This window comes from Arachis stenosperma, unplaced genomic scaffold (genome assembly GCF_014773155.1).
Source record: "Arachis stenosperma cultivar V10309 unplaced genomic scaffold, arast.V10309.gnm1.PFL2 arast.V10309.gnm1.Scaffold_100025, whole genome shotgun sequence".
Taxonomy (NCBI): domain Eukaryota; kingdom Viridiplantae; phylum Streptophyta; class Magnoliopsida; order Fabales; family Fabaceae; genus Arachis; species Arachis stenosperma.
In genome coordinates, this window is record NW_026651369.1 from 1,438,678 (window position 1) to 1,455,241 (window position 16,564).

The following is a 16,564-nucleotide window of genomic DNA, read 5'->3' on the forward strand; positions in this document are numbered from 1 at the left end:
TCTAACTATATATGATTTTTTGTGCTTAGTATGTATTTAGATCAAGGTTGGGTACTTTTAGGAAACAAACATCTATTATTAATGACTATCTTACTCATAAGCATTATTCTTATTATTATGGGTGATATTATGAAAAAGAAACAAAAATTGCAAATATAAGTTTTAAATATTTTAATTGTATTTGTTACAATCACAATTTGTGGAAATACTAGATTAATAAACTATGGAATGTCTAAGGATTATGTTATCGATATTTGTTCCAAAAACATGAGTGTCACTTGATAAAATTCTTTGTCCAAAAGTGATCTATGTGATACTCGAGTAATAAGTGATTATCTTTGTGGGTTTAGGGTTTATAGTTATCTAATTTTTCTATTGTTTGTTATAAAGTTACTTGAAGGGAAGTGTTGGAGCAATAGTTGAGTGGTTTTGGTGATATAATTATCAAGTTAGGTGGTAAGATTTGTAACTAATCGCTACTTTATTTCTTATTTTGTCATAAATTGCAAGATAATGCAAAACACAAAAAAAAAAACAAAAAATAACACAAACGATAATGCAGAGTACTAATAAGTTTTGCATCTAAATGTTATATTGTATTTAATTTGTTTTATTTTGTTAATTTGTGGGTATCGACAAGATACAACAATTTGAATTTGGAGAAACTTTCTTGACCTACAGACTTCTTCGGTCCGTGCAAGGCACGAGCTTTCTGCTAATTTATTGTCAAAGGCACTGCAATGGCGTAATACTTGCCTAATAACCAAAAAAGAAAGAAGAAACTGAAAGGTTACAATAAATTACAGAAAAAGAAATTGTACTAGGCAGACCACAGAATTTCTGGTTAGGTTATCATCCTTTGGCGGCATAAAACAAACTAACAGCCACTTTACAGAAGCTGTGTACATCCCAATATCAGCGGCTATAGGGAGGGGAAAAGCGAAAAGAAACGAATATATGCTTTGGACAAATTCAATTTAAATATGCAAGTTCTTCCTATGATTCATGTTTCTAGATCCTATGGATTGACCTGTACATTGCTAACCATCTTTTGATTTCCTTGACCGTGGGAGATTCCATTTCGAACACCTGCCTCTGGACATTTATGATAAAATTTACACTAACAACTGAATAAACTTCGTCTGCCAAACTACAACACGGGGCCTTATCAAATATGTAATAATTACAGGCAAAAACATACATCCGCCGCACTTTATCATGCATGCTGCAAATCAATTTTCCGAGCTTCTAAACAGAAAAGCAACCTGCGATCCTTTAAATATCTTCATCAGAAATCCTATTGGACCACATAACCTCAATTTCAAGAGTTCGGGATGAACCGTCTTTATTGCCATCATGATGATTAAGACTGAATATTCCGCTATAAACTCCTTCAGTCACAACTTTATCGATTTGGATAGTGACTCTTCCGAGAGTTGTCTGGAGAGAAAGGCACAAGAGTTTAAGTCAGAAATTAAAGCAGAAGGTTTAGGAGTGTTTGAATGGTCGAGTACTTGAGTAAGCAGGAAGGTTCGAGAAAGAGCTAAGGGATCATTATATTTTCTACCATGTCAAATTAGTTAAGACATACTAGTGTGTGATTGGTTTATCTATTTTCTGTTTTCAATGTGAAACATGTTTGATTCATTTTATTTTAAAACAATTTTAGAAAATGTTTTCGGGAAAAATAGAAAATTTTGAAAAGGTCAAATTCATGTTTTTCATTGTTTTCCATACCCATTACTGAACTGAAAACACGGTGGCAGTTTAGAAATATTATTTCAACATGATTCTTTTTCTTTTCTGCGGTTCATCTTCCTCCTCCTCCTTCTCACCATCACTGAGCCTCCTCTTCCCTCTTCAGCTGCTGCTAACCGCAACTTCAATAGCTTCCTTCTTCTTTTGCAACCCTAATCCTCCAATCCGATTGTGCAGGCGCTTCCGCAGTCACATCCGTATCACCTTCAATGGACAACGGCGACAAAGCTCTGTCCTCGTCCTCAGACAACGCCATTGAAACTGTTTCATACAACTATGCTTGTTGATGTCGAATTATTGGAGGGTGGTCAGTGGAAGAAGATTGGTCGACGAGAACCTGAAGTTAGTTCTTATTAACCATCACCATTCCCCATCCAAGACTTGTTCTGTTTCTTGCCATTCGTTGATGTCCTCTGAATCTCTGTTATCCATGCTATGAGGAGTTCAATTTTGTGCAAAGCTTCAACCACTGCTTGTTATTAGAGCTAAACTGGATAGAAAGATCTACTCCACCATTGTTGATCTACCTCTAATTTTTTGCCCCTTTTTTTAATGAATTTTTGGGACTTTTATGTTGATTGTCTCGCTCTATCTTGAGAAAATAGCATACCAATCATAATTTTTTCAATATTTTCATTTTTTAGAAATAGAAAAAACAACAAAACAAACATGTTTCTTAAAAATTGAAAAAGCAAGCTATTTTGGAAAATGAAAAGTGAAATGAAAATTGAAAATGTTTTCTTAAACCAAACACATTTTCAACCAACATAGAACAATTTTGTCACCCTCAGGTCACACAGAACAAGGAAGTGCAGTTATTATTGACACGGATAGGTAGTAATCCTTGTGGCAGTCAACAACACAATTAGGGCTGGAAGTGAGTCAATTCAGCTCATGAGCCAGCTTAAACTCGACTCGTTAATAACTTGATAAGCTAAAGGGCTTGTTTGGTTGAACTTTTAAGAAAATATCTTTTTTTAGTTATCTTTTTTTAAAAGATCTTATGAAAAAGTAAATGTAATTTTATGTTTGGATATCTCATGCAAAAAGATCTTTTTATCTATTAATTATATTTGGGTATAACAATATAAAAGTACTTTTTTATTTATTTATTACATGAAAAAACATCTTTTTTATAAAACATCTTTTTTTTAAGGAAAAAGATCTTTTAAAAAAAGATGTAAACTACAACTTCTCAAAAAAGATTTTTTTTTATTTTTCTAATGCTTTTACTTTTACTATTAGAAATTTGCCAAACACGCTAAAAAAATAAAAAAAAAGATCTTTTTTCATTAAAAAAATATCTTTTTTATCAAATAATATTGGGCTTGTTTGGGTGAGCTTTAAGAAAAGATCTTTTTTCGAGTTATCTTTTTTTAAAAGATCTTATAGAAAAGTAAAAGTAATTTTATGTTTGGATATCTCATGGCGCCCAAACAAGCACAAACTCTTGAGCTGGCTTGATTTTAGATATATATATATAGGTATAACTACTCTGTTGGTCCTTATAGTTTCGCGAAATTTTTAATTAGGTCTCTATACTTTTTTTCCTTTTAATTGAGTTCTTGCACCAAAACTTTTTTTTAATTGAATTCCTATACTTTTTTTTCCTTTTAATTGAGTCCCTGCACCAAATTTTTTTTTTTTTAATTGGGTCCCTATACAATTAAGCCAATTACTGTCAAGAGGGACCTAATTGAAAAAAAAATTGGTGCAAGGACCCAATTAAAAGGAAAAAAGTATAGAGACCTAATTAAAAATTTCGCGAAACTATAGGGACCAACAGAATAATTATATATATATAATTATTAATACACATATCTTATATACATTTAATCTATACTTTTATATATACCTATGAAACAGTAATATATAATTCTATATATACTAATGATCTTTATTTAAAATTTTATATTTATTTTTATATATAATTTTGATGTAGGATATAAATAAAAATTTATAATTTATTGATAGATAGACAATAAATAATATTGATCTTTTTAAATATTTTTTAAAATATATAAGTTATAATTTATTGATATAGAATTATAGATTATGTTCCTATTATTTGAGCCAGCTCGTGAGCTTAAACTAGCTCGTAAGTTTTCGGTGAGCCGAGCTTGAGCTTAAGAAATAGGCTCGAGTGTTAATGAGTCAAGCTCGACTCACTTCCAGCCCTAAACACAATATTAGACAAGATATAAGGACATAAATTAGCGAAATTCATCCTTTCCAAAATCAAACTGGTAAGACTCAATGCATGAAAATAGAGAATGAGTAATCATTAGCAGAATAATATCCAGTTACCTTCCCAAAAGTATTCTTGCTTTTGCACACAATATGAAGTTTTTGGCCCTTTGGAGGCACATCAAATGCCCACGTGAATCCTTCTTTCCATTCTGGAGAAGTACCATGAACCATCTAAGAAGCAAACACAACACGATAAAATAAATGCTCTTCCACAGGAAAAACTGGACTGAGTCAAAAGTAGATCATATCTGACAAATAAATTTTGGCAGAATTATACAATCAAAACTAAAACTTTTTGGGCTAGGAAATTTGAGAAGAGCAAACAAAAGTTTGTTGGACAGAATGTTAACCTGTGTCCATGAATATTTTAAAAAGGAAAAGAAAATAAAAAGAACAAAGGACTGACATTTCAGGTCCAAATGAAAATTAATAAACCGCAAAATGTACAAGCTTAGATATAAAATTGGTGCTCTTGCATGATGGAGCAAATTGATTATTCTTAGGAAAGAATACCTTGGTTTGGTTTGGAGGACCATTGCCTATTGTCAACCTGCAAAATGCATATGTACCTCCCATAGTTTGCTTGAGGTTATTTCCACGCTTAATGATGACAGTCAAACAACCTGGTAAGCAGTGCAGAAGAGAATCTGCCTTCTCATGGAAGCTTGGTGGGCAGGTTTTCATGAGCATTTGCAAGATGGGATCGCTTCAGCAGCAACTATAGCCTGAGACTTTGCAATATCTATTGGCATAGTTGACCAAGATTGTTTCAGCAAGCAAAAGGTATCAAGTACGGAGTCCTGAGCTGCTTCACCACCAGATTTAAGAGCTCCTACCAAATGAGGAATACAAAGTGTTGCAGCTTCGGACACATGGAGCTTAGGGAAGTTCATGAATATCACATGCAGTGTTTTCAAAACCTCTTCATTGATTGTGGCAGTTGACCACAACTCTCTTTCCAATGAAGCTATATATATAACAAACCAACTAAACTTATAAGTAATATATTTGGTATTTATCTAATAGACAAGGAAAAGAAACTTATTATACTAGCTGCCATGCAGCAGAAAATCCTTCATACACCATCCCCTTATGCTAAAATGAAACTACAAAGAGAAATGTACATAACAAACTTAGTATTTTTCGTATTTAGTTGCAGCACAATGCACGCTGCTTCAATGACAACTCTTCTGACAAGCAAGTTTTATAGGATAGGATTAGACATGTGCCATCTATTTTGTGTAAAGCTCATGATATTTATAGAACACTTTTCCTCGGACAGTTTGAGAGACTGGAAAGCTATGCTTCAGAGATAACTCTTTTGGCTGTTTTTGCTCATGTATGGAGGAACTCTGTTAGGGACTTGGGTATTATGGGTGCTCAAAGTCCCACATCGAGTAGTATGGGATGTTTGATGTTGTATATAAGGAGAGTGGTTCTTCCCCCTTAACAGCTAGCTTTTAAGGTGTGGTTTCCCACTTTCTTTAGATACTTAACAATGATACTTAACAATGGTATCAGAGCATGGTTGTCGATGCCATGGAAAGGGCTACCTATAGGCTGGATTAAGGTGAATCTGAATACTGATAGACCGTAGCAAAGTGGCTACTGTTGGTCAGTGTCGATAGAGTGAAGCCGCCGTCCGCCGGTGTATTGTTAGGGACTTGGGTATTATGGGTGCCGCCGTCCGCCGGTGTATTGTTAGGGACTTGGGTATTATGGGTGCTCGAAGTCCCACATCGAGTAGTATGGGATGCTTGATGTTGTATATAAGGAGAGTGGTTCTTCCCCCTTAACAGCTAGCTTTTAAGGTGTGGTTTCCCACTTTCCTTAGATACTTAACAAACTCTTATCCACTATATTGTATTATTCTTCTCTTCATCTTAATAGAATTCTTGTCTTAAGAATAAACAGCGAAATTAGGATTTACAATTGGAAATGAAGAGAATGGAGGAAGATCAACTTATTTATATACCTTGACATTTCCAATTATACTGGCTCAAACAAAAAGCGGCATTTCAAATAACAATCACTCCTCACATATGACTACACTTCTTGCTTAAAACTATATCTCTGTAAAACATTAAATTAAAACTTTTATACTACAAATCGGAATACATACAGAAAACATCGTTGGAAGCCCCCTCCTGTCACCATAATAAGTCCACAAGGACCCCGAGAAAAGGCTCAAAATATAACTTAATCGCCGCAGTTCTAGTGTAATTCTTTCTTTGAAGTTTGAAAATTTAAAACTAGTACATCAAAATTCGACATCTGTACTCACTAATATTATAGTTTAATAATGCCCATCAAAGCATCCCATACAATTTTGTAGTCAAGTCATAGAATAGATTGTGTTGACAAAAGCAAAGTAAATGATAGTATGACAGGTTTTGAAGCTTGAAAATGTGTGCTATTGAACGAATTTCTGGGGACTACATTAAACCAAAGAGAGAACTAAGCAGAAATAGGCTTACTACAAAGATGATAGATGATAGTATGATATGATGCAATGGCTCTGTTTGATCCCTATTGTTGTTATTGTCATACATTAAACCAAAGATATGAACAGGAATTAACTTGCATCTCAAGTAAAGAACAAATCAGTTAATATCAAACAGACATGATTACTAACAAGAATGCCAAATGTAGTTGGGGATTGAATAGTGCAAGTCTAGATTGGACAACACACAAACAGAAGTAGCATTTAAAATATACCTGTCAAAGACCTGATTAGCTCATTTGACACATATTCTTGTAGAGTGTGGGTAGAGAACAAAAATTTGATCAGCAATGCTGCTTGTGCAGCAACTTCTGTATTTAGAGACAGCAGCAATTCCTGAATCACCAATATGCCCCCAGCTTCTGCAACAGCTCTTCTGTTGGTCCTGCTGTTCATGACGAAGTTCTGCAATGCACATATAGCCACCATCTTCATTTCTTCAGTTGGCTGATCTTCAAGTAAACTTATCAATGCACGGCATGCAGAAACTGAGTCACTAGCTCTAGCATGTCCCTCGTACTGTGAAAGATCTCCTAGAGCTAAAGCAGCAAGAAGCTTGCCAGGCTCTGATTTGGTATGCGGATCTAATAGATACTGTGATAATGGTGCTATAGCATACTTCGACATCTTCATCTCTCGTACTTTCACATTGTTGAATAAAGCTTCGAGTAATCTACCAGATGCTTCTTCACAATTATGAGATCTTAGAAGGTCCAGCAGAGCATCTATAGCTCCAGCTTCCACCATCTGTTCAGCACTTGAAGCATCACTTGTGTCATGAACTACTAATGCGTTAAGGGCTATGCTAACTGTATTCTCAACTTTTGAGTTTAACAGTTTTACAAGAACCGCCACAGGAACTTTAAAATAGTAATCCGCATCAGAATATAATATATTAGAGAGAACTAAAGCAGCTGATTCCCAGAGTGCATGTGGCGGTTGAGGATCATCTTGAATAATAACCTTTGCAAGCTCAAAAATACCTCCGGCATCAGCAACTGCCTTTGGCCAGGTTTTGGAAAGTTTTTCCAATGCTTTTATTGCTGTTTGTTGCAAGTTCAATATTCCAATTCCTGCAAGCTGTACAAGAGGTGGAACTGCATTTTTTGTTGAAATATCCTGTTGAAAATGCTCCTGTGCAAGAATATGAGCTAAGAGTTCTGTGCCAAGTTGCTGAATAGCTTGGGATGGGGATTCCAGAAAAGAAATCAAGGGTTCAATAACTTCACTAGGTGTAAGCTTTAAAGTTGCAAGACTTTGTGGCTTTTCCAATATGTTTACAAGTGCTTGTAAGGCACTATGCTGTCCCCATAAGTTGAAATCTCGACATAGCAAAACATGGAAAAGGGGTTCTACAATTTTTGCAGCCTCTGAACTTCTGGCAATTGCATTACTATTTGTTAAGATGCGAAACAGCTCAGCTATAGTAGAGCATAATGAGCTAGGTGCTAATGGTAGTAGCTTGAGACAGTTATTAATAATTCCAGATTTGACCATGTCTAATTTGGTTGGAGTCCTATCTTTGCCCAATCTGAGGAGAACAGATATGGTTTGCCTCAATAAGCTGATAGTTTGTACCAGAAACCAAGCTGACAAGGAAATCCACGATGTTGCAGGCTGCTGCAAGCTCTACCTGATGTTCATCTTCTAACAATCTGTCAAAAGCACAAACCCCAGACTCTATCGCACTCTCAGAATCAGACTGCATCAGTGATATAAGGGGTTCTATGCATTCTGAGGCAATTCGTTCTGCTCTGATCTTACTATTACCAAACAGTACAAAGCAGAGTTGCGCAGCATAATTCTTCAACTCCAAGGATGAAGCGGAGGACAATATTTTGTGTAAACTTTCAAGGGGGTTGCCTTCCACATCAATAAACAGAGATGCTTTTGAAGAATTTCCTGACATTAACTTGACCAAGGCCATTAAAGCAGCCTCCTGCTCACTTCCTGACGTATTATTCAGCATGTCAACCAATGGATGAACGGCCTGTTTAGCTAATTCTGAGTCTCTAATATTCACAGAATCAAAGAGTTCATGGAGTGCTCTAGCTGCACTATATCTAGAATTTCTTGAACCAAGACGCAAAACAGCTATGAGTTGGTTCAGTGAATTTGTCGATGCTTCATGATTAATTAGGTCAGAATTGCAATATAATATTCTCAGTAAGTCAGAAATAGTAGCCTCAGTAGTGTCTTGAGGGCTCAAGGACAGGTATTTGTTCAAAGCCTCCAGAGCTCCAGCTTCAGCAAGTATTAATTTATTTGTATCACTCCCATCTGCAAGGGAAATCAAGAGTCTAAGGGCAGCTGCTGGAGCACCGGGCCTTTCTGGTATTGGTTTCAAGAGATCTACTAAAAGAGGTATAGATTTCCGTGCAACAGATCCCAGTCTTACATCCTCAATTTCAAATAGATGATCCAAAACAACTTGATCAGGAGTTCGCACCAAGGAAAACTCATCTGATAAAGCCATGAGATTTGGCATATCTGTTTCTATATGCCCAATCATAGTTATCAATCCTGGGACAGCACCAGAATTTGCAATGGCAAGACCTATTCCCTTATCACCATTTTGAACAAGACTAGCCATAGCCTGGGCAGCAAAATTTTGTCAATTACTTCCTCAGATGTTAGAAGTAGATTCAGAGAAGGTACAGTGCACATTGTTGCAGGAGATTGAATGACCTTTGTATCTTGAAATAAAATGGCCAAGAGTAATGCGCTGATCCATATTTCTTCAGTATCCTCATATTGTGCCTGTCGATAGGGAGAAATGAAGTAGTCTATCAGATTCAGCAATGATGATTTTTTCCACAATCTAACAGACAAATAAATCTTTGAACCAGAAATGCTCAATACCAATCATCAACCATGTATACTAAATATAGTATTTTAAGGGGCAATTGATTAATACTAGAATTTATATTTCTTGCTTCAGACGAATTCAGGCCCAGGCAACCTTACACGGAAAAAAAATTATCACAGTGTACTTTAAAAAAAAGTAGGGCTTTAGACCAACAAGCATGTTAAATTAAAATTGTATGAGAGAGGAGTTCAAAGTTTTGTATAAAAAGAACAAATTATAGAATAATTTTAAAATCGGAACACAATTTGGCAGGCTGCACTTAGCCTGGATTTTCACCCACATCTTTCCCAAAGTACATCCTGAACTCAGTTCCTAGCTGAACACCAATAAATCTCCAATTCTCATTATTCCTTCTTCAATAGAAACTTTCCAAACCATTCTCTTTTCAGAAAAATGTTAAGAACAGCTTTGCAAATCCATTGAATTCGAATACATCATAGATCTAAAATGAAAGACAATTTTTGTTGCTCTCCTCTTTCTTTTGCAAATTCTATATAGAGCTCCCAAGTTATTGTTGTATGTCTGATTGTAAAAGGATATTTTCAAGCCAGTTTAAAGCAGTAAATGCCTATGTAGGTGGCAGGTAGAAACTAGTGCTGTTGCACAGCCTTTGATGGCAAATTAGGCATTTTATATTTCAGAGTACATGGATATCAGCAAATGAGCTATCACATTAGTTAGATATGATGTCATTCATGTGGCACTACTTAAGGTTGTAAACTTCATCGACAAGTATCAAAATCTCTAGAACGCAAGGTCTAGAGTCCAACCATTGTAAATAACAATTAAAATTTCAACAAACGGTAAAGTAGACCTATGTGTTGTCCATGTAAGAAGGGCAATGGGCCATTGCAAGAAGAGGCTCTATTAGATATAAATTTAATTATGTATATACCTAATAGTTTAAATTTTGGAAACAAGGATTCACTAAAAATTGGCTACCAAAGAGACAACACAATGAAAGTGGGTTAAATTGGTATACCTGTGGATTTGAGACATGTCTTGCAAGTTTCTCAGAGAGAATTTCCAGTCCACCAGCTTCCAAAATTATTAATTTGTTTGTTACCTGGACAGAAGCAATAATTGAGAGTAACCACAAGGCAACAGTACCACCCAAGACTGTGGCTGCATCAGGAATTTCTGACTCATCAACTTCTGGAAATGCATTCTTCTCCATAAAACCTCTAGGGGTGCAAACTTCGATTTCTAACAATGAACAATTAGAACTTTGCTTCATCATGTCAACTAAGGAGTAAATCAATGGTTTTTGATATCCAGAAGTGTCAAGCAAATCCATTGAGAGCTCTTTCTTATTATTTACAGTGCAAATTAGTAAGGCAGCTGCTCCAACTTTTACTTCTAAACTAGCAGAGTTAATTATTCTATGAGCTAATGATCCAGTGCATCTGGAACTAGAAGACAACAAGTCACCAAGAACAACTGGCTGATCTCCACAAAGTCTGGACAAAATTTCAATTGCCTTGTCTTGCACAATGGGTGGACCATCAGCAAGGCAGCAGACAAGGGGTTCTAAGCAAGATTTATCAGCCAGAACCAACAATGGAGGATAAGTGAGGCTGACATCATGTTTTGTCCTAGCTAGCAATGCAATCACATCTAAAGCATCTGCAGCTTCAGTCTCATCTATATGCATAGATCTTAATGAATCAACAAGGGCTAGCAAAGTTAAACGGCACTGTTCGTCTCCCTTAAGAAGATCTCCTACTGAAAAATGCTTCAATAATTCATGAAGAGCTCGTGATGCATTTTGTTTACCTTCCAAGGTTCCTTTCTCCAGAATTCTTGTTAAAGCTGGAACAACATCTTCAGCCAGGGCCTCGGCAGCAATATAAGGATCAAAAAGAAGGTTGGCCAATGCAGCAACAGCAGATTCAGAAGCAGCAACAGAAGTTTCTGCATCATCCACACAGCATGTTTTAGCCAACTTAATTAGTGGTTGAACATCTCCTTCAAGTACTATATAAGACAACTTATTTGCAGCTTTGCTATTGGTTGGACGTGATAGAGAACTTAATGCTCGAGCTGACTGAATGGCCACACCTTGATTTTTGTTAGTCAGAAGCTTCATTAAAGGAAGCACAAGGTCTTCATTTACTAGACCATCACAAATGTCTTGTCTTGTGGTAAATAAATTAGCTATCGCTGAAGTCGCAAATTCTTGGGTTTCCTCATTTGATGCATTGATAACCTGAACAAGACATCTTAGGCCTTTATTTGCTGCACATCCCTTTTCCACAAGATCTTTCTGTGAAACCACAGTAAGTACATGACCTAAAACTCGGATTATATGTCCCTTTGAGGTTGGAGAATCTCCTAGGAGCATTGCTAATAGCTGATTTATCGTTGCAGAATCAGCAACTCTGACAAGCTTCATCAGTGCCAAAGCAGAAGCTTCTTGTCCTTTTGGTCCACCACTCTTAAGAAGCCACAGAAATGCTGGAATGGCCCCAGCAATTTCAACGCAAGCACGGATGTCTTCACTGTGACAACACAAACTCCAAAGAACATGAGCTGCTTCCTCTCTTGCTTTTTGCGATCCTGTCTCCAGCAACTGCACCAATGGTGGAATCCCTCCAGCAGCAGTGATTGCCCACTTGCTGTCCTCAACCTGGTCAGTTAAGATTGCTAGCAGTTCAACCGAGTACTCTTGATGCTGCTCACTAGATAATCCCAGCATAGATATAAGTAACTGAATACCTTCTCTTTTTTTATCGCCTCCCATATTCCTACCCTGTCACAGCACAAGCTTGTCAGTGAACGTATCAAATACCCTTGCACATCAATGGCAGCCATAGTTATAAGCCCAATGAGAACCTTCTTTGAATCTGCTTGATAGAGAAACTTCGAGAGATAGACATTACCATATAGGCTAGCCATGGCCTCAAGGACACGCTCTTGAATAAGCTTGTTATCTCGAGGCTTTAAAAGAGTTACTAAAATATCCTCTATCTTAGTTGCATCAAAATGATCCTGATCATCATCAACTTTTCCTCAAAGACCATAAGGGTGTAAGCAAGAGCGCCTATTATATCACCAACTGGAGCTGTCAAACGAGGAGAACAGGAAAGTTCTGCAAGATATATTATTAATGCAGGCATGCCACCACATAAATTGGCTAGAGCTCGTGTTGCATGCCCTTGAAGAGCCTGGCCGCCATCAGATTGCATACATTCTTTTGAAGGAGCAACTATGGCTCCAATAAGGATTTGAACACCATCAGAATCAACAATACCTTTCTTCGCATTGGTTGACTTTGAAGAAAGGGCCTCTAGAGCATCAGCAGCACCAGCTCGAACAGAAATATTGTTTTCCTCCCCTACAAGTCGAACTAAAGCTTTAACTGCTCCAGAGTCTATTACTTTTGGGATGCTACCACTGAAAGCCGACATTAGACGTGCCAACAGAGAAGCTGCATTTGACTGAGAAACAGCATTGTCTGAAGACAAGAGATCCACAATGATTTCAATACCTCCAGCTTCTAATGTTGCATTCCAGTAGCCATCTTTGTCACCACACAAATTTCTTAATGCTCCAGTAATAAAACCCTCAACAATTTTGTCTTGCTTGTTCTTAGGACTTAGTAGATTCCACAACGTTGGAACTACATCTTCTGTAACGAAAATTTTCATACCAACATGATCTTCTGACAGACCTCCGATGGAAACTTGATATATTGCTTCAGCTGCCGCCTTTCTTGCATCAGTTGATTCATATTTTAAAATTGACAGCAATGGTGGGACACAACCACCAAGAAGAACTTTTAACCTCAAGTCTTCATCTTTGCACAGTACACTGAGAATAGTAGCAACATTAACTTTCGCAAGAGAGGTTCCATTTCTAAGAATGTTTATGAACAATGGCATCGCTTGAGAATGAGTGCCAATAAGTGCCCTGCCATCCTTTCTTCTCCTGGCAATACCTAGCAATCGTGTTGTGATAAGTTCCTTCTCTTGTGCTGATGACAACTTGGCATGCAGTTGCTCCACAAGCTTAGCAACTGTTGACATAGTAGACTCGGGATCCTCTATTTCTGTAGCCATAATAACTCCCTGTATATTTTTGGGTAATTATTCAGCAGCAACTTGTCAGTATTTACACAATTACAAGTGAAGTTCATGTCAAGCTCAGCTGAATCATAGACATCCATCACTTGTACATTGAATTTCAACCAAGTCCACAGCACTCATTTACATCATTTGCCTGCTTTGTAAAGTAAGATACTATGAATAGTAAGTTCCTATTGATTACGAAACAGAAGTACTGACCTAGGCTCAGAAGAAGAATAAACGGACTGGTGCTTCTCAAGAGAGGGAGACTTTGACATTTGCACACAAAACGCCAGTATATGCTACTGGCAGGATGCCTGAAAATTTAAGCATTCTGAAATTTAGGCATTCATAAAGTTCATCTCTTATTAGGAATTTGGTATGCCAAAAAAAAAAATGTTGGGGGTGGGGGAGAATATTGACATGCACTTGCATCAGTATGTACTCTGCTTTCATTAGATCACAAGACCAATTTCTAAGCAAAGACATCCCTCAGATCATTGCTCTAGTTTTCTATCAGACACAGAATGAATCTGCTTAATCAATACAAGCCAGTCAGCCATAAATCCAGGGCACAGTCTACCAATTGCAATGCAAAAACCTACTAGCAACAGAATAAAATACAATGGATTAACTGGAATCACGGAGAAAATGGTAAATTTGAAAGAAATGAACGTAACTATCAATTTTACACTGACTCAACAAAAAGTGACAGTGACAAGCGGGTTAATTTCTAAATTACTGCAGAGTATCATCAGTAAAATCTCATCATTACCAAAACGACACATGTGGAAGAAGCAGTTTCGTATTGTCGCTTCAACCACTAAATAAAAAATAATAATAAAAGGAAGACAAAAACAACAGGGGAACTGAGAGTGAGAAATTGACAAAATTTCAAAACCCAAAAAAAAAAAAAAACTACCTCTTGGAAGATTGAAATGCAAATGTCGCAGTTACTCCTCCCTCCATCCAGCTACACCCAACACCCCAACCACATCCTCCTCAATTCACACCCAATTCTACTCTGCAAAATGTATATATAACCAAACTTAGCCCGAAACCGATCAAATGTGGAACCGAATTTCAGATCTCTGCGAATAATAAACAATTAAAGGAAGAAAAAACACAGAAACTAGGGGAAATCCGGATAATAAAATGGTTAAAACGAACAAAGATCAGATCGAAGAGGTGCATGGATCGTTTGAGCAATGATAATACAAACAAAATCGCGAGAAAGAGGAAGAGAAACAAGAGAATGCAGAACCCAGAGAATTCTCGAATCTCGCATCCAAGGAAGAATAACGGAGGGAGGTATTGTGTGCGCTTACTATTTTTTACATGTACTCGAAATTCAGAAGCCTGAGAAGAGATGGAGCCACAACAAAGGACACAGAACAGAGACTGAAATGGAGAGAAAGAGAAAGAGTGTGTTCTTCATCTTTTCCTTGCTTCCATGTGTAAGCTGTTTTGTTCTCTTCCTTTTTTGGTGGAATTACTATTTTGTTTGGATAAACCGATAAAGATAATCTGAAAATTCAAATACGAATCATTTCTTTTCAGGTATTTCTCATGTGAAACTTTAATTAAAGATTTACTATTCGTCAATAAATTTTATCCTCATGGAATGAGTTATTATTTTTATTTATAAAAAATTTAAATATTAATAAATCTGATTATGAATAGTCACCAAAAAAAAATCTGATTATGAATAAAATTAAATTTAAATTTGTTATCATATAGGTGATCATAATCTTCTCTATTATTACGATTTTAAAATAAGATTATCATAACTATGGTCAAACTAAAATCATAACCATAGATAAATCTGTAATCACGGTTTTTACATGTAACCATAGAATAATCTATAGCTACAGTAAGAAAACGTAGCCTAAAATATCATAATTTAAAAACTGCTACTGAAACCATAGCTAAAAAAATCGTGACCATAAATTTATGATTACAGTAGAATAAACTATGGTGAAAAAACTGTAATATATGTCAAAATCATGATTATAGATTTATAGTCATCTTTTTTACTAACTACTATAGACCTTTTTTTTGTAATAATTGTAGTTTTTGGATTTAGAAAACTCATTTTTTTCTTACTTTTTTTTCTTGTTAATTCCATCTATTTTATTCTATTTACAGAATTGGACCTATTTAAGTCAAACCCCTTCCTCTTTTTGATATTGAATTGGACCTTTTTCTTTTTCTTTTTTTTTTTCCTTTAAGGTAGATTGAGCTTCTCTTTTTTTTTCTTTTGCCAAATTACCAAATTGAGTTTCTCTCTTTTTATTAAGAGAGTGTCATGACTAAATGTGTTATCATTATTATCATCAGACTCTACATCATCTTCATTTTGTTGGCACTTTGTTGCAATGAAAAATTTTTGATAAAGTGTCCTAAAATGTAGATTTTTCCACATTTTTAATTTTTAACTTAGTATAAATTTTTTAAAATAATTTAGCAAAGTCTTTTCATACAAATGATACTTCAGAGTCCAATTTTCATTTTACATAAAAATCACAATTTTAATTTTATGAATTACGTTAAACATTATAAATTATAGAAATCATACAATTTATACCAATACTTGTGTTAATTTTAGGGGTGTGCAAAAAAATTGATTTAACTGAACTGAATTGAAACTGTTTTAAATAACCAATTTTTTTAAATAAAAAACTGAACTGAAATCATAGTTTTTATGAAAACCAGTTTTTATGGTTCAGTTCAGTTTTAAACCAAATTAAAACTGATTTTATTTAAACTCTAAAATTAGTTTTTACATACTCTTTTTTTCTCTCTCCCTTCACTCTCTCTCTCTCCCCTTCCTCTCTCTCCTCTTTTTCCCCCTCCTCTCTCCCTTCTTTATCTCTCTCTCTCTCCCCCCTTCCAATCTCTCTTTCTTTCTCTCTCCTCCTCTTTTTCCCTCTCCTCTCTCTCTCCCTCATTTCCCTCTCTCTGTACCTCTCCCTTCCAATTTCTCTTCTTCTCTCTCCTCCGCCTTTTTCTCCCTCTCCTCTCTCTCCATCCTTTCCCTCACTATTCCTTTTCTTTCTCTCTCTCCTCTCCCTCCTCTCTCTCTCTCCTCCCATCTCTCATCTCTCTCTCTTTCTC

At 36.0% G+C, this 16,564-nt stretch overlaps 1 protein-coding gene across 1 annotated transcript; it reads right to left on the reverse strand.

Annotated features, from left to right (window-relative positions):
• Positions 1-800: 800 nt before the first annotated feature.
• LOC130959873 (protein CELLULOSE SYNTHASE INTERACTIVE 3-like) lies at positions 801-14,494 on the reverse strand. The gene is given in 11 exon segments (XM_057885336.1): positions 801-1,440; positions 4,066-4,179; positions 4,522-4,706; positions 4,709-4,975; positions 6,727-8,062; positions 8,064-9,121; positions 9,124-9,271; positions 10,363-12,110; positions 12,113-12,383; positions 12,386-13,764; positions 14,370-14,494. Coding segments are annotated over 10 exon segments (6,348 nt in total). The 5' UTR covers positions 13,442-13,764; positions 14,370-14,494; the 3' UTR covers positions 801-1,275.
• Between the last annotated feature and the right edge of the window lie 2,070 nt (positions 14,495-16,564).